The 19,223-nt window shown below is 44.1% G+C and overlaps 1 protein-coding gene across 5 annotated transcripts in view; it reads right to left on the bottom strand.

Moving 5' to 3' along the window:
* Window positions 1-19,223, bottom strand: part of TRPC5 (transient receptor potential cation channel subfamily C member 5) — a 102,699-nt gene that overhangs the window by 71,678 nt on the left and 11,798 nt on the right. For 4 of the 5 annotated variants that reach the window (XR_010434141.1, XM_064670266.1, XM_064670263.1 and 1 more), the window contains exon 2: window positions 1,314-1,712. Coding sequence is in view for 4 of the 5 variants with exons in the window: in XM_064670266.1 (XP_064526336.1) it covers window positions 1,314-1,691 (378 nt within the window). In the remaining variant the exon portion in view is untranslated. Of the gene's footprint in view, window positions 1-1,313; window positions 1,713-2,820; window positions 3,123-19,223 lie in introns of those variants that run through there. The other variant, XM_064670264.1, reaches the window with a different exon arrangement.

Genomic DNA, 19,223 nt, shown 5'->3' with positions numbered 1-19,223 from the left:
ATATTTCAGGAGAAACTTGTCGTTAACCTGCAATAATTATTGGCAGTTCCTCATTGCCACTGAAAAAAACTTCTTTCTGTTGAGGTGTAGGATGCTCGAATTGCTAGAAGACTAAGTTAAAAATGGCTCATTCTCCATGTGTGGTCCATATTTTGCTACTTATATTTTGTCGGACTAAAACCCAGTTGCTATCATTTCAATTTCTAGGTCTGATAGAAGAGATTAGTTTTTAAATCACACATTAGAATCACATTGCTACAGCATGCAGAATGCTGCTTTTCTAAATGTTAAGCTGAGCACTCTTGAATGCTGTCAGGGTTGATCCTTATTGTTTGCTTTGGCTACACAAAATGACTATTGAAAAACTATGTACTAAGGGGCCTATCCATTGAAAATGTTTTCTTCTATGATTGACTGGTATTAATCATTTTCTTCCTTCACACACAAGGGGATGTGTTGCCTACAAAAGGAGACTCGATATATAAGGATTACCCAAGTTTTGGATGTTCCTTTCTAAAGCAGTGAATATGCAAAAAATTGTCAGTGGTCAGTAACATATTTAACTTATTCCAATTACTGGCAGGAATATTTACAAATGACAAGAAGAAAACCAGAAAACACAGTTGGGGTAGTGTGATATGTCACACTTGAAGTGACAGGATTTTCACAAAGATCCTTATGTAATTTAGGAATGGCTTTGTAGCTAAGGATCCTTCCTACACGTCACAGTTGTTCATTGCTCAGCTATACATCAGCTTAGCTCTTGCTATAACGTTATGTTCTGCCTCAGAATTTCTTGCCTAGAGCTGCCTGGAGAGGGAGACCAAGATGGTATGTCTGCACTACAGCAAAGGACTGAAACCTAGCAGACTTTTGCTTGCTTTTAGTTATTTATAAGCACGTGTGCTTTCAGAATTTACTTATGAAAAGCAATTCCACTTAATATCAGTACAACAGCATGGCAATAGTTCACATTTATGGATTGTAATGTAATTTCAGAAAGCCACAAATTCCTTTAGAAAGTACTCATCTATAAATCAACCTGTAAATCAGTATGTCCACAAACACTGTAGGGCTGGAAAGAACAGTGAGTGAAACAGAAAATGCTGAGTGTTTAAGTCACACAGAAAATGTTTGTTCAGACTGGAAAACACGCATCCAAACCGGACTGCCCACGTCTGCTCTGGGCATTTAAAGCAACGGACCTGCACCAAGGACTGTGCTTTACAAGTGCTGCACTGCACCTCTCTGTGCAGTACCACTCTCCTAACACAGGGTAATAGCTTAAAACCGAACAGGAGCACTAAACTAACCTGCTTTTCACCGCTCGGCTTCCTGTAGTTGAGCAGCAGCTCCACAGCTCCCACCACCTCTTTGCGTATCGCGTAGAGCAGCGCGTCCCCCACGTACACGCTGTGGCTCAGCAGCAGCTCCATGATCTCCAGGTTTTCATTCTCTATGGCTATTAAAAGGGCGCTGCGACCGAGAGGATCCATACAGTTGATGTTGATGTTGTAGTAGATCTCTGCCTCTTGCAGGGCATGTTTCACGCTGGCATAGTCCCCCTTCTCCACAGCACTGAGGTAGGCTTTCTCCTCCACCGACAGCTCTGCCTCTGCCCGCACGATCTGCAGCGGGATCCGGTCTCTGTATGGTGAGTAATTTACCTTTTTGTAGTATAGCTGGGCCATTGTTCATAGTGACTGGGCAACCTGTGCTGGAGAAGAACCGCATATAAGTGACAAAACAGACACAGAGGGGACAAACTTCCAAAGGTCCATCACGGTAAAAGCTTCCGATCCCTTTTTAAGACGTTTTATTCTCAACATGGTGACCATAACACCCCCTGAGCAACCCCACATTAAAGGGCTTTCTGAAAGCATAAAGGTGACACCACTGCTCAGGAGAGGAATGTAGAATGACAGACGCTCACTGTATTTTTTAATCTCACTTAAACACTATGCCATTGATTTCTTTTATCTGGTTGGAAGCACGATCTTGTTTATGGATAACCTATCACATGTGCAAATAGATGGATTTCTCATCCTTGCTTTATTTCCCACTCAATATTTTTTCAATTCCTCCTTTTGCACTGATGGTGCAGGTCCTCAGCATCTCTGAACTGTCAGTGATAGAAGCTGCTGGTTTACGCCCTCCTATTTACAGTAATAGATTCATTTTGAATATTTTTGCTGCTTCTTCTCTGCTTCCATCTCTTAAAATAGGTCTTTATTTTTCCTTAATGTTTACTCTTTGACTAGGTCGCAGTTTTATTTTTAAAGCTTGAATGTTTTTAAACATATTTTCTCACTCTCCTCATCTATAAATAGGACCTAAAGACAGGCTGATGTAGAAAGCCCCCACCCTTGCTCTCCAAAGGCTGTGATGTTGTTTTTAGGTCTAGGAAAATAAGAAGTAAATTGTGCCCTGGAACAAGCGCAGCAAACTGAATGAATTATGGTTCCTTAAGAGCCTAACAGGTGGCTGGAGTAATAGGAAACATGGGCTCGACAGGTATTCACAGGTAAGGAAAAAAGGAACTGGGCTTGTCTACCTCTGTTGGGCATTGATAAACGACCCCAAGTCAGGACCAGGGGACACCAGCAGCTATAACTAATTGGACTGCTTGTTCTATCTCCTTGCACAAAGCTCAATGGCTTCCTGCAGCAAATTAGCCAGACTTTTGTTCCATTTTAGTGCCCTATCCAGGGAAAAAGGGAGGTGCCTGTGGTTCTGATGGGGAATTGGGAGCGCAAGGCCATGGGTTCTTGTTTCCATCGCCTCCTGCCGTAGGGAAGCCGTGTTCCACAGAGCACATACATTTGCATTTTGCCTTCAGCTCCAGAGTAATGGGCCTGGTATGGGGGGAGTGGGTGGATCTGAGCTCCAGCCCAGCTGACACTGCAAAACAGTGGGTGGCTGTAGCACACAGCAAAGCTGCATCTGCGAACTTCCTGGGGAGCCAGAGATCTGTAACAGCCAGTTTGGCATCTCAGAAAATGTGCTCACTCAGTATCCCAGTTTCCTACAAGTGCAAGAAAAGTTTGTTTGATACACATCCAGAGTTACTCCCATATTGCTCACACATGTCTCTGCACATACAGAATCACAGAATCCGACGTTTCAATCTCAAGACACACACAAAGGCATTCGAGGCAGAAGGACTATAATCTGAATAGAAACTATAAATATATTGGCTTATTTTCTATGGAAACATTATGCCACTAAAGCTTTTAGAACTAAGGAACAACCGCAGTGACTCAGAAGCTTCAAGTTTCAATAACCAACGACTCTGATTTTCAAAAGGATCGAGGATCACAGGTCACTTTCAAATTTTGTTTTTGAAAATGTTATTTATGAGGGGTCCAGCTAATTCCCACTGAGATATTAACAGGACACAAAAGGATGAAGCACAGGTCTGCTAACAACAAATGACCAAAGAGATCTTTGGGAAAGTAAGGATAAACCCAAAGGGGAAGGGAAATTTTGTCCAAGTGTGACAATCTGGCTGATGGGAGCAGGGAACACCAATCAGCAGGACTGGTCACAGGGGACAGCAGTCACTGCGTAGAAGTCTCCAGGGGGAATATGTTGGCTCCAAAAAACCTGAGGGATTCTGGTAATAAGTGCAGCTACTAAAGTGGAATTTTTCACTGCTCTTCAGTTTAATTGAACACTTTGTAGATGGTGAGTAACATTTGCAATGAGTTATAACAAATGTCACCTTATGAAACATCATGCCAGAACTGAATCCCTTTCCTTTCCAACAGTTTTGTAGAAAGAAAAGAAAGCTTCAGATATCTTAACTCCTCAGTGGAATCTCATCTCCCAGTACAACCCCAGTCCAAGAAAGCATTTTGTAAATACTTCAAGCACATAAGAAGCTGCAATGAAACTAAACAGGAAAGACTGATGATTGATTTTCCTGAATGATTTTCCTGAATTCTTCACATGCCAACACTGCATAGCCTAACAAACACGTGCTGCTGACTGGGTTTGTAAATGAGACCATGCAGTATCAAAAAAACCCCAAAACCCAAAACACCCTGCCTGGATTACATGGAAGATTTCAGCAAAACCTTTTGCTGTTGAGCTGCCCCTCAGCCAGAGATCCAGCACAATTACAGATGAATCTTCCAGACCTGATGTCGTTCTCCTTCGGGATTGTCTATTAGAGCATGAGTCAAACCTGTGGATGGAGTGAACAAGCACAAGGATCCCTGCTCTAGCTGTTGCTTCTCAATACCACCAGTCTCCCAGAGGCAGCATCTCTTGGTGAAGCAGACAATGCTGGTAGACCCTAGACCACTTGTTTGTCCCAGACTGGTCATGTGTCTGGTTTAACGGTTAAAAAATGACAAAAATATTGATGAAATCCAGGGAAGAGAAGGGGTAGGCAATACATAGGTGCTGCCCAGAGAGAAGCAGCAATGATGTTCGTAAAAGGTAGCAAAAATAGAAACATTAAAATTTTGGAATCTGTGCAGACAGCCTGAAAATGCATGTTTTCCATATGAATTATCTTCACAGAGAGGCATTTTCTGCTACTTGAGTTAATATTTGGGGCAAAGAAAGTATTTCCAGTCTATGCCTGATTGGAGACACCTCAGACAATATTCAATGACTGGCTAATGCAATGGTGATACCTGCAGCACAAACAGGTATAGAGAAACAAGAGAACTATAATAAACATAATAAACTACAAAAGATACAGGAAGAGGACTTCACACTCAATTTGGACTCTATCACCACTCTCCAGCTGGGACGTCCTTCTCCCTGAACTATAAATCTAAATCTCCAAGCCATTTCAGCCTGACACCACTTCTGTGTTGCCTGACACAGAAATCAGAGTTTTAGCCCCTAAAAAGCAGCCATACCTGGCAGAAACATCTTGTCTGGCTTGGAAAAGGAAGGTTTCTGGCCACATTACTTTGTCTAATAACTTAAAATGGTTTTTCTATCACTGCAAAAATTTCTCTGCATCTTTCACCACTCACTTCAGACCTATCTATCCCCTACACCAACAGGGCTTTCACTCTGAAGAGTCACAGCTGCCACAGGCAGGTTTGTTGGAATCTCCTGCTGCCTGCTTTTGGACTGGACTTGTGGGATGGAGATGTTATAACCACAGGGGAATGGTATTACTTAAGTCAAGGGTTGGAAACAATGGCTTTGGCTGAAAATAAAGAAGTGGCTTTATACCTGCCACCATCTGTATGACATCTGCCATCAGCACTCTCCAAGACACTGCACTGTCCTCAACACCCCTGCGAGTCTCCCACTCTCCAGCACAGCTCAGTACCAAATGATCAGCTCATCACACCCATGTATCATGCCCAGCTGAACCAGTGATCGCTTCAACACCAAGGGGGAAAGGGAAAAAATGAGCTTTCTTTTCTCATTTTCTTGTTAGAGAGAGAACATGACGAAAATTGCAGAATCTGGAGAGTTATGTGGTGACACAGGCAAAGGCCGGGGGGGCAGCCTGAGCAATGGGCAAGCAGCAGTGAGGAGGGGGCAAGGACAAAGAAGAGCAGGGGAGAAGCAGTGAGTAGCAGCCATTAGTTAGAGAGATGGTTAATGAAGACAGGCAGGCAAAGGTCACTCAACAGCACTGCCTTTTGCCACTAAAAATTCCATGAGTTGTCACTACAAATTTTGTTAGGATCTGTTAGCAGCTGAGCCACTCCACCTTACATGCACAACATGCTCCCACGTGCCACTGTCTCATGGGAATCAGAAGGACCTGTATTAAAAGGGATAACTGTAAAGGAATGAGCCAGTGCCAGTTTATATCCATGTATCTCTAGACTCATTATAAAATAGGACCTTCCTGGATTTTATTTGCTTTTATCATCATCTGACTTTTCATGCTGCTGACTCAGAGGTGGAAAAGTACCATTGCTCCTGATGGCTGAGTTCCCTCTGTAATGAGAGCAGCAGAGACTCGTACTGGTACAGAATTCAGCTATCAGAACTCACTGCTCTGAGCTGGTGTGAGCATCTGACAACCTGAGGAACTAATCAAACACGGATCTTGAACACAAGATCAGTAGAAAAGAGTTACCTTTCCCACTTGATGGGACTCTGTACGAGCAGCCAACTCACATCACACATTAGAGCAGACAACAAACCCCCCATCTGCCAAGCTGCACAGAGCGGCTGGTTCTTCCCTCCCACTGGAGATTCACTCTGACACATGTTGGCAAAACTCTTTGTGTGGCTTTAAATGTCACTACATCTTCTCTGTCGGATCTGCAGAAGGGTTTATGTGCTGTAAAACCCACCTGCACTTTCTAGTTGTATCAGCTCAATAAAAGAACTGATCCTTTGCAACACATCTTGCTTAACTGCTTCCTTCCTTCCTTCTTTCTGTGGCTATTTGTCCCTTTTTGTATTTCAGACACAGTATTTTCCCCATTTTACAATTCTAATCTGGACTCCAGGTCTGGAAATCATGGCCCATAACTGTGAAAATGGCCTCTTTCATCATGTTCACACACTGTGTGCTCAGTACTGCTGATCTTTTTAAGAAAAGGTTATAAACCTGAGTTATGAAATGGTCCAGAAGGACCACTTAGGTAAATAATATTACATGTAGCTAATGGACCAACTGAATTTGTGATTGGATCCTTCTTTTAAGTGCTCTAGATCTTATTTACTAATAATGCCTGGCTAAGCACAGTATGAGGAAATAAAACCGACTTTGTAACCTTTTGCAATTCCTTTTCTTCTCCAAAGATACCCTCTTGTTCCAGAAAATTGATTTTTCTGGTTCGGTGGGAACCAGATTACAACCCTAAGTCTCATTGCTTCTCATGATGTCTCTGCATCACACCACCAGAAGCAGAAATTTTTTCTGATGCTTTTAAATGCAAAAAGACCCATGACTGAATAAACACACAACCTCAGAAGTATTTGAAAATCATAAAATTGTAATGACCTTCTGGTGCCTATGGCTATGCAAATTCCATTTAGCAAAGGCCTGATGATCTCAGGAAGTTCATATTCAGCTTATAAGTTATGTAAGATATATCATTCCCTGGACTAAGTGCTTTCCAAAGTTTGTAGGGCTGTAGTACAACACAAAAAATGAGAAACCAACAGCTAATAAAATCAGGGATGAGTAATCCAGTTTCACTGCCCAAGATGAGCAAAAGGGAGAGACTAATAGCATATGTGGTACAAATGCAAGGCTGCAGTCATTCATGATTCACATTGGAGGATATGTCCTTAAAATACGCAGAGAAAAATTTGCACTCCTCATCACCTCAGGCATAGGTAAGAATCCATATAGGCCTTGTGGTGTGGCACATAACCCTCTAATCCAAGCAGTGTTTGCAAAAGAAGACAACCTCGAACTTCAGATTATAAAATTTACAGAAGCCGAAAGAAAATTCTTTGCCAGTAACTCAAAATGTCACAATTTGACTCAAGTCCCAGCTCTGCAATTCTTAACTTCCCGAGGAGGGTGACAATAATCAAAGATATATATGTCTGCTTTGGAAAGGCCAGCTCTTTGGTACACGTCTCTTCCTCTGCATAATCAATTGATGAGTCAAGACCAACCACACATGGGATACATATATGTGTGTATATATATGCTTATATATACATATATATGTGCTCCTTGCTGAAAGCTTCAGCTTGGTTTCATCTTGCAAAGCAGTGAGGCTCCTTCTGGTCAAACATGAGCAAGCCCCCTTTGCAATAGGGTATCCTCCTCTACATCTCCTCCACCAGCCAGAGCATAATTCATGGACAGAGAGTTTGGGATACCGACAGCTAGACCAGACCAGAAGCCTCAAATGTTTAGGACTCCCACAAGCCTCCTCTTCCCACAGCAGAGCTTCCCAAATGTCCAGGGATAGGCTCTCATGTTATTTAGATCCACATCAGGGACAGATTCCAGATGGACACTTCCCCAGTGCTGGCCTACAGGCACGTTTCACACTGCACTGACGGGGTGTTAACGATGCTGAAATGTCAGCCAGACTCAGCCACGCTGGGCTGGACACGGGGAGAGCAGCTCTGTAATAAAAAACAGACTCAAAGCAGGTACCCTGCCCTGCAGCACAGTCAGAGGAGTTATCAGTGCTCCCAAAGGAAAGAACTAAAGGCACAGGACCTGCCTGTTACCAAACTGGTGAAGCAACAGTGCATCCTGCACCTCCCTAGACTTCAGTTTCAGTCAAGGCCCAGGATTAAGCCCTTCTTGGCAGCAGAGTGCCAGTATGTGAAGGGCAGCTTGTTCTCACAGGTTCCAGAGGGGATGTGCCATCAGGAGCTGCAAAGTGGTCCAGGGCAGAGAGGAGGGATGCAGACAGATCCCCACAGAGGGGTGTCTGGCTGCATCCCTCCCGCCAGCTCCTCCAGCAGGGCCATGGTGCTTTGGGATGCACACCTCTGCAGGTCAGTCCTGCATGGGAAGGGGTACCAGAGTCCCCCTTCCCCTCCCTGAAGGCCTGTTCCCTGGTGGGTGAGGATACACTGCAAGCAGAGTGGAGCTGAGCCACTGGACTCAGACACAACCAGCACTTCTCCTGTGGTAATTTTTGGCTGGGACAGCCTAGTGCAGGGGACTGACTGGTCTTGGCTCTATTTCAGGTTAGGCCAGAAATGCAACTCAGGAGGGCAGGGCCTTGGTGAGCCTCATCCCCTCTACTCAGGCATCCTGGTCTGTTGTCCTGTTTAACCCCAGCCAGTAACTCAGCCCCACACAGCTCCCACTCACTCACTCCTGGTGGGAACAGGGGCATATTCTTCATACCCTATTAAATGAGTTGACTTCCACTTCCACTGTTTCTTTCAGGGATGACTGACATGTCTCTGGTTTAGCCACAGTGTCTGTTGGTGTGTTTTCCCTCTCTTCTCCTTGAGGGTGATGCATAATACTGAGAAGTGTTTGGTAGGTACTGGACAGGGCCCAGCACAGTGAGTTTTGCCTCTTTGAAATATCCACAGCAATTTTTCACTTGTTCAAACACTTTATCACTTCATCAGGATCCTGCATTTGTTCAGGAGCAAAGTTCCAGACCATTGGTGCAGACTCTTTGGTGCTGCTATAAGGCAAATGCTGATGCTTTATGAAAGCACTGGAGTAGCAGCACTGCCCTTCTCCTGCCTGAAAAATGCCAGGCTGGTTCCAATCTGCAGAGGCAGCAGAGTTCAGGCCATGTGAGGCAGGAGCCTTGATCTCACAGCACCCTGATGCTGACACACAGACAACCTGCAGTAAGTTGTAAATGAGACAAGGGCATGGATTCAAATTACTGAGATGCAATGTAGCTTGTAAGGCAGTTCAGGGCCAACTGTGAAGGGCTCTGGCCCAAAGTAGGGAATGTAGGGCTGGAAAAACCATTTGGATGAGAGGCACCAATCCACTGGCACTTCTGAGAAGCCAAAAAAGGGATAGTTTGGACTATCCCTCCACCTAGAGTACATTCCAAACCTCTCTACGAGATCAAAGTATGTAAGTCACAAAACAGATTTAAATCTCACTTTGAAAGCCACCACAGCCCTGCCTCATGATGTTTGTCCTGTGTAACAGTCAGAAATCAGTGAGTAATCACATTGTTTTGGATGTAAGGGTTAGAAAGACCATCTTCTTTAGCTGATGTTTCCTGTAGGAACAGCGCTGGGATGGGCAGTTGTAGCTTCTGGAAGCAGACGATGCACTCTAGGGCTGGAGCAGTGTGGATCTGATCCATTCCTAGGACGGCCAAAATTACAAGAGATCCTTTCTGTTCCCTGTCCTGCCAGGACGGAGAGAGGCTGAGAACTGAGCCTGCAAGCAGTGCTCTGCACTAAGCACCTGGATTTTGGGATGGATTGAGAGATAGTGTGATTGAAGAGGTTGTGTGGTTTCACACAGACACATGTTAGTTGGTAACGCTCACTTTCATTTTCAGCACTGCCTAGGACAGGAGATGCACTAAATTCAGTGCTTCTACCAAGATCTGAATCATGAAAGTGGGGAAAAACAACACTTTTGGTCTCTCAGTATTCTCACCTGACAATAATAATACACAGGACATCCACTCCTTGTGGTTGTGTCTCACACACAGCCCAAACAGCCATGCAGAACATGGGCCAAGAGTCATCCTTGGGATCAGGGCATGCAACATCCTTGTCTATCTCCAGCTCTGCCAGAGGGCTCTTTGCAGGGTGTAGGTATCTCAGATTTGATTTCATCTGTCCTGAAAGCAAGACACAGCTTCCAGCATGTCTTAACGGGAAGGATAACAGCAAAAACCTCTGGTGTTGAGCCAATTGCAAAGCTCCTATTTGTGAGACAAAAGGAGGGGGGAGTATTGACCCATCCTTGGAATACTTCAGCATTCCTTCAACAAAAATCAGTCTCGGCTACTAAAACTGTTGAAGTTATTAAAATGGTGATGGAATGGCTGCTGCATGTGCTTTTAGCTACTATTACAGTGAAGTATATACAGCTTGCAATTGTCCCGCTTCTTTCCACACAGCCATCATGCAGCTGACAATAAATAAAAATGTACCATTGTGAGGAGCTTAAAAAAAACCAAACAACCTCGGAATATATTCATAGTACGTATCTTTGCAAATGCAGGCAGAGCAGAAAGCTCATTTTGTCTGTCTGACGTCATTGCTCTGTCCCCTACTTTTTTGAGATGGGCTATCTATTCATTTTCCACCATCTAATAACAAAAAAGAGATGTCAACTGAACTGAGAAATACTGTCAAGCATGCCATCCTGTTGTCTTATCTGCTAATGCAGCACTAATGTAGCATGGCATCATTATCATCTCCGGGCTCTGTCCACTGCTTCCGTGCCTGTGCTTGTAATCTCTGGCTGCTGTAGCTGTTGAAGCAGAGATGAAAACAGGCAAGACCACGAATTCTGTTTCCCTGAGTTAAATTCCAAACCATGGTAAATATGGAGGAATTAAAACCCAAATTCGTTGCATATGCAGAACACTGGGGACAGGAAGCCAAGGAACCTGTGCCCCATAGGCAGGGAGCACACCACGTGCATTTTGCAGTCGTTTTCATAAATGGGACCAAAAGGAGAGTACCAGCTGCTCTGCTCCCACGGGGGTGCTGGGGCCTGGCAGTGACACTTGTATGCCTGCACTCTGCGGAAAGGGAGCAAGGTTTCAGACTTCTCTCCTTTCTAAAACCTTCACAGGAGAAGGAAAGGTTTTTTTAGGGGCTTCCAGGCAGACAAAGAAAAATCTGAAAAATCCAAATATTTGAAGTAGCTAGAGCAGATAGCTGATCTGAATACAGCACAGCTTCTTGTGGGGAGATTATCCTCTCCTTCAGCACCTCCAAACTGGCATGGGGGGACTGTCTCTCTTGCATCAGCTCCAGCTGATGTAGGACACAGTCCCCTCTCTATGCAGCTTCCCCATGAGGTTGAACCCTGTCTAGTTCCAGCATACCACCAGCAAATGCTGTAGTCTGAGCCACCTGGATGGTTGTAGAGCTGAGAAGGAGAAACGTGTCTGTAAGCAGAAGGTTTCGCCGCATGTATTTTAAAATGATGGGGACTAAGCATTACAGATTGCAGTGGCAGGGCAATCACAGTTTGTCTCAGTCATGGTTTTGCATAAGTCAGCCCTGGTCCTACCATTCTTCACTGCTATCTCTGCAGAGATGGTCCCTCGACAAAACAACTGCCTTGGCTGTGCAGTAAAGCAAAATATTTTATGGAGAGGTGGAAATGCCATACAGTAAAAAGAAATCTTCATAGAAAGAATGTGGGAGGGAGCTTCTCCTGACAATGATAATAAACAGAATAGTCTGCAGATAAAATAAAGAAGCAAAAGCAAATCTTAATTCATTAAGATAGCTCAGGAAAGAGCCTAGAACTGCAGACTGGACAGTTTTTGAAGGCCTGCAGAAGGGCTGCAGGCAATAAAAACACATTCATTTAAAGTGGAAAAATGTTGTTCTCAAGAGTGTTAAGCAGGCAAATCCAAAAGACATCAAAAAATGCTGCACAGACATAAAGCAACCTGGAAGAGGAGTAACACTGTTATATTGCTTGTAAGTGAAGAAACGCAGAGAATCGGATATTTGCTTCTATTAATGCCCTGAATAATATCTCCAGCATAAAACTTGCCTGTTCAACCTCCAGATCATTCCTATAAAATCAGAGATTTGGGTCAGAGATTTGTAGGAGTGATTTGCAGGAGCAACCATGTTATTTCTTAATCGTTGCATACTTGCTTTGTGCCCTTTGGCTCCCAACAACACCCAGCTCTTACGTGGCTGTTCAGCCACAGATCTAAAAGTACTTTTAAAAGGATGAACAGCACTCATCCTCTTGTTGTGTGGACTGGAAATACGCAGCAAACTGAAGTTACTGGTTTCATCCTTTTGTGACAGCAAGTGACAACCAGCCAGAACCACCCAGAAATACAGATACACATATATATTATATATATATAGCTTAATAGGTGCCCTGATGGAGGGCAGCAGTTCTGTCCCACGAAAGGTTGTACAAGAAGTGATGATAAAAACTAGAAATGTCCTACCTTACTAGGGAAAACCTTATTTTAAATATCCCACAGAGCTACTCTGTCACATACTGAAAAACCTGCAGGACATAATCTTGGAAATCAGTTCTTGGTCTTTCTAAGGGGAACATCTTAGATGGGCATAGGATGCTTTTTTTTCCTCCCCGAGCTCTTGTCTACGGCATACCTTAATGTTGCTGCTTTTTTCTTTATTTACATTCTTCCATCAAAATACTATTCTAAAATTTTCTCCCATTTTCTTTGGGTTTTAATTTTGCAGTTTGCTTCCCTGTTCAGTTAAGTGTTCATTCAAGACACCTCAGACATCCAAGGTGAGGCTCATCAATTTTTCTTCAGAGGAATTTTATTTTGTATGCTCTGGGTTTTAGGCTCAGCTACAGTATAACTGCAGGGGGTTCATGTTTAAACTGAGCTCTATTCCTCTGGCTACAGGAGTAGACCTATGCAAAGGAAATGCACAAATCCATAAATAAGGCTTGGCACAATTTCACTGCTCTACTTAATGCCGAAATTTTCAAGCTCTGTTTTCCCAAACCTCTTGCTTCCAAATTCCTGCACCTGTTAATTTGTTAATTCTGTTTTCAGTGAGTTTAGACTTATGTATTCCTAATTATGCTAATGAATAATAAACTACTTAAACTATTAATGTTTTTCAAACCTTAAAAAGAAAACAGTTAACAAATACCTTGCCCCTGGGTCTGTCTTCACTGTTGGACCCACAGACCAGTACAGGGCATTACTTTTTCTCTACTAGATTCTCTTGAGAGGACATTGTGGCTTCCCTTTCTCCCTCTTCCCTCTCCCTCTCAGGTTTCTTCTGACACAGCCTCACTTTCTCCTTTTCAGTCTGATCTCTGTTGAGAAGAAGATCTTGCAGGTTAATGAAAATCACCTCCAAGGTGGTAATTATCACAGCTGTCTCTACCAGTTTTCTTTTCCTCTCTTGACATTCATTTCCTCTCCCCTCCAAGGCTCTGTAAAGGCTCCTTGCTGCTGCTCCCTTCCAGCTAGCCCTCACAGCTGGTGTCTGGAACCTGCTGAAAGTTCCTGGGGTGCCACAGACCTCTGTCCCTCTCCTGTCCTTCGTGCATCTCTCAGGATTCTGTCAGTTGTAATTCTGGCAAAGGAATGAGCCATGAGACAATGTGTGGTCCCTACAAGGCAGTAGCTGTGGCCTCTCCTTTCCATGCACCCACAGTTTTACCAACTGCTCTTCTGCTCTCCCTGAACATCACTTGGTTTGTGTTTTCCTGGTTCCTCCACAAAATATAGGTTAGATCACTGTAGACATACATCAAAATTGGGATTTATTGCAAACAAAAGGAAGAGACAGCACTGAACCTGCGAGGAAGAAAGGTGACTAATTCCTTAATTTACCCAAACAACATCTACCTGCAGAATGTTCTTGGCTGCTTGGTGTTTCTTCCAACCTGTGCATTCCTGATAAAAGCTGTACTTTTTATGTGCCTGTCTTCCCTGGATGTCTGCACAGAGCTGCTAAATCACAGACATACTTGCAGGATATCGTCCTCCCCATCTCCCTGACGAGGCAGCATTGTTTCCTACAGGACAGATGGCTCACAAGACCCTGATCTCTGCCAACAGAGCAGCAATGCACTGTCTGTAAAGTGACTCTGGAAGCAACTCTTTTGGCATTAAGATTGAGAATGAGGATAAACCACACCGAGGAGAAGGCCACAAGCAGCATCACTCTCAGCAGGGTATCAAGGAGCTGTGTCACCCCAGGAGAGCAGTTTTCCCCAGGGTTCTGTGCTGTTTGTAACTGCTCACAGTCTGCACGACTAGACTAGATTACAGTCATGCCACGCCTGTCACTTCCTTGGGAGCCTAGCCACATTGGCTAGGGTTTATTTTCAGCCCTGAGCTTTGGGAGTTCAATAATTACATGAGAATGTGTTCTTCTGAGGGGAAAAAAAAGTTTCTAGCCTCTAGGGTGTGAAGTAAAGAGTGTGAGTCACTGACTGAACTTCATTGATGCAGAAACCAGACAGAAAGTGTCTCAAATTCTCTAGGTTTAAAAATCTCTTAGCTTTAAGCCAAAGTTTGCAGATTTGAGGTATGGGGCAGAGAGGGGAGAAATGGGCCTTGGAGCACAGGGACTTGGCAATACTAGAATCATAGAACATCCTGAATTGGAAGGGACTCACAGAGATCATCATAGTCCAACTCCTGTCCCTGCACAGGAACACCCCAAAAATCCCACCCTGTGCCTGAGAGCATTGTCCAAATGTTTCTTGGGCTCTGTCAGGCTCAGGGCTGTGACCACTGCCCTTGGAGGCCTGTTCCAGTACTACAGCTGCTTGCTTTGGGGGTGCCAGATCTTCTCTGCTGGCCACTGCACTTCCTTCCCTGTAAGCCTTTTCCTGGATAGGAAAAAGACAGCATGATCTACACTGCAAGAGATGTCTTTGTGCTCTGCTCCAGTACCAGGCAGGTCAGGGCAACAGTGGCATTTTGTACACTGGCTCAAGCCCACACACTTCAAGGATTGCCTGCTCTGCTATTTATAAAGCTAAAAGGGTGTTATCACTCAGTCAGTTCAGTGCAGAAGCATCACTGGCATTCTCCATGAAGACAGCTTTGTCAGTCCATTAAACCATGCCAGCTCAGGTATCAAACACCCTTGTTCACATGTAGTGACAGAGGATCCCTTTGAGTCAATCCGATAAAGCAGCCACCAATTTAACACTGCTTTTGGCAGAGGAGAAGTGCATTTCTGTACAGGCCTACTTACAGCCAAGGCCTGCTGAAGCTTCTTTCCTGCAAGACCGTTTCTATTAGTGCCACACAGAGCTTAATATCAGCTAAGAAAATATGTCACGCACTAGACAATTTTATTTAAATGTAGTCATAACTGTGGCTACAGATAGAAATGCAAACAGCACAGATATTACCAGACAGGCACTATTTTCAAAGGGCCCTCCACCTGCAAATCCCTGCCTACTAGCACATCCAGTTAGGGATCCCTGAAAAATAGAAAGTATCATCACCCTCATTTTCTAGGCGAAGCAAAGCAGGAGACACTATCAACTTTGGAAAGAATATCTAGGACCAGTAAACCTCATTCCACTCCACACCTTAACCACTGATAGAACTACATGCAGAAAACTGTAGAGGAGAGTAAGGCTTCCCTACTGATGTTTTCCCTACTGATGTTTTCACTCAAACAAGGCACTGGAGCAGCAGATGTACAATGATGATGCACTGCTAGTCTCCTCTGACAGGCACTGTTCATTCAAATCCTCATTTCTTTTTGGTTTCCTCTTCCTTTTTCATCTGAAATCTTCCATCCTCAATGACTGTGAAGAATCTGAAAATTCAGGTATCTGCTTCTTAGACAGCTACAGGAGTTAGCAGGGACCCCAGAAAAGAACAAAAGGCTCAGAGAGGTCTGAACAGTCCCATCCATCTCAGTGAGGTGTTGTTAATTCTGGGGCACAATCGCTGCCAGTGCCAATTCCAGTCCTTACACACGAAGGAGATGGAAAATTAGCAGTTTGCATTATTTATCCTTTGTACCTCCATGCTTGGGTGATGTTTGAAGACACCCTCACCTATTTTGCCCCACCTACTGAATAAAATTTGTACAAGTGAGCTATGTTTAAGGTGTTCACTGAAACACAGGAAACACACAACGTTTGAGTAGCAATGCAAACTTCTGGAGGGACCACTGCACGTGCCAGACATCATTTGGACACTGTTTCACCTGACATAGGTTCCTTTATAGAGCAAAGACTGGAGTGGTACTCCCAGCTTTTGCTTGCTCAGGCTGACCCCAGTCCCGGACTCTTGAACTCCCTCCTGCTGTGAACACAGTGTTCAAAATGTAATCCTCTCTTCTGGGAGCTGTTTCCAGAGAAAGGGGACTTTTGACACTGACTGGAGGAAGGAGTGTCAGGCTAAGATCCCCACTGCACAGCTACCTGAGGCTCAGCTTTCTGCACACCTACAAAGCTGTCAGGGACGACCAGAGAAGCAGCATAACCACGTCAGCTGAGTTTCTCACACATCATTAGCTCTGTGGCATAACAAGCACAATTAATGTGTGGGAAATGAGATTAGTCCCCAGCTCTGCCCTGACTTTGGCTTCTTGTGCCAGTTATGGGAAGGGTCTGGTGGTTCCCAGCAGAATGGGGTCTGTTATAAAGTACACTCTGTCACACATGGCAAAATAAAGTGTAGGTTAAATCCTCGAGGTGCCTGAGAAATTCTCTGGGGTTGAAAAGTAATCAGGACTCTAGGTGGGAGTTTTAGCAGCAGCATTTGACCATCTGACAGCCACGTCCCAGGGACATGGCAAACTGGGGATTTTTCCACTGCCTTTCTGGTGCAGCTTGGGAGAAGCAGTTTTTCAGATCTACACTGCTGTTTGCTTCTCTCCTTTGGTTTTAGGGGTATCACTGGTGGCTGCAAGTAAGGACACCAAGAGGCCCCGGTCTTGGTTACTGTAACAGGAACATATTCTGTTTCTAGAATTCATCTTTTGCCTTCTTCCCAGCTTCAATAAATTTCACTGCACAGCTCTCTTTTTCAAAATACTGTCAGCACTCTTCTTTCCAGATATATAAAAGCAGATGAAGTGTCTGATTAAAAAACAGATACAAAAGGCTAAACCCAGGCTGTATAACAAACAACTGGCATAGATATTAAATGAAGACCTGGGAATTTTTTTCACTTACTCTTTCAATGGGCATAATGACCATGTACAGTTCCATAATTTCAAGCTCTATGGTTAGTTTTACACATTTCCTTGTTCATCTAATTAGCTGTTCGATTCTTGAACATTGTCCATTAAATTTTATTACCCACAATCAAGTTTTCATAGCAGAACAGCAAAAATGACAGCAAAAGCAGTATCAATGGAGGACATGTTACATGCATCATCACAAGGGAAAATTGGGACTTCCCTCAAATTCTGAGATTTTTCTAGACAGACTGTGTGACTGATTAAAATAGTGAGTCTGATTTTGCTTCTGTCACAAATCTAAAATTAATTCTTTGACTCTTCAGGATTACCCTTCATCCCTGCATGCTTAATTACACACAGGACTTAATTTGGATTCACCAAAAGTGTTCAGGTTCACTATTTTCTCAAGACTTCATTTTTCAGGTCCTTTTCTGTAACTACACTAAAGGAATGGTTTTGTATTTAGTAGCTAATTACAGCCAGTGTATGCATGAAAAAACAAAATGAAACAAAACAAAACAATTTTTTACTGTGATGAACTAAGGCCAAATTCTTCTCAACATACTGAGGCTCCCCTACACCTTGTGTTCTGAAGTGCCATAATGGACCAGAAATACCTTTTTGTTCAGCATTACAGTGCTTGTAGCCTAACTATCTCCCCTCAACTTCTTCAGCCCCTCCTTCTCTGAGATTTCCACCCCCTGCCCACCAATTACCTTTGCCAGCACAGCTCTCCAGGGGGAAGACAGATTCAGCACACACTTTCCTGTCCCCCTCCCCACTTCCAGGAGCCTTTGCATGCTGTTTTTTAGCTGCCAGTAAAGACATCTTTTCAATTCTGCCTAAAATCCACGAGGCCAATTGCTTGCTATGTGCTTTCTTCACATACCTTTGGCCCAGGTCTGGCTCCTTCCTCTCAGAGCTATTTTCAGAGCTGCAGTTCAGGTCCATCTGTACTGATTTCTGATCAAGACACAGTGGAGTAGACCTTACTGCCTCTGACAACCACAAACACTGTTCTCCTGTGCCAGACCAGCAGCCTGCAGAAGCTGAGCCAAACAGCCACATGTTCTCCAGCCTTCACAGAAAACTACAAGGCACGAGCCATGCCCACGAAGGGCATCAGCCATGCCCTGGTTTTAGGTAGCGACAAAGTCAGCTATTCACCTATTTGGCTCTACCTACATGAGCACAAGTTCCTCCCCACAGTGAGCAAGGGATGCTGCTGCCACTGCTCATCCTACAGATCCCAAGGCAAGGAACTCATCCACTCCTTTGGCAGCCTTTCTCCTTACAAGAGGCTGTTTCAGCTGGAGAGAGAATCGGTGCAGCTCTTAAATGTCTCAGTTCAATCCTGTGAATTCAGAAATTTCTCCTGTCTCCTAAAAGACATACTCAGAGTCTTCTGCAATTAACTCATTCCATGTCAGTTTAGTAAGTGTCCCCTCTGCATGTGTTTGTTAGAAATTAGGTACTTGAACACACAAATTTGGTTTTTTTTCCCCACTGGTTGCCTCTGGATTTCCAAGGGGAGGATGAATGATGAAGATGAGGACTATAAGCCATATGGGTTCCACCATATATTTATCATGGTGACTACAGCTCTTCCCTCTGCCCTGCTTTTTCTCCAAGCTCTACCTTAATTATTTAAAGTGCCACTTTCAGCTGACCCTGGCACGCTGCTGTGCATCACACCCTGCACTAGCCATGCCACTGCTGTTGTATTTGCCCTCACGTTGCCTGCTTGTCTCCTATCCACATGCTCCTGCAATGGGAAGATGGCACAGCAATCCTTGTGCCTCTCCTCAAGGCCAGGCCTGGAGCCTCCAAGTGCCATTTATTCACAGTATGCACTTTGGAGGGATTCCAAGTTGCAGATGCTTTTCTGCCTCAAGTCTTCATTTTTCCTCCTGGTACTCTGGATTTTATTTCATCCCTGAGGTGACATAGAGCAGTCCACCCTTGCTCAGACATGGATGACTTATTTTCCTTAG

Source organism: Pseudopipra pipra, chromosome 13, assembly GCF_036250125.1.
Source record: "Pseudopipra pipra isolate bDixPip1 chromosome 13, bDixPip1.hap1, whole genome shotgun sequence".
Classification (NCBI taxonomy): Eukaryota; Metazoa; Chordata; class Aves; order Passeriformes; family Pipridae; genus Pseudopipra; species Pseudopipra pipra.
Note: the sequence above shows the minus strand (reverse complement) of the source record. Positions and strands in the feature narration are given on the sequence as shown.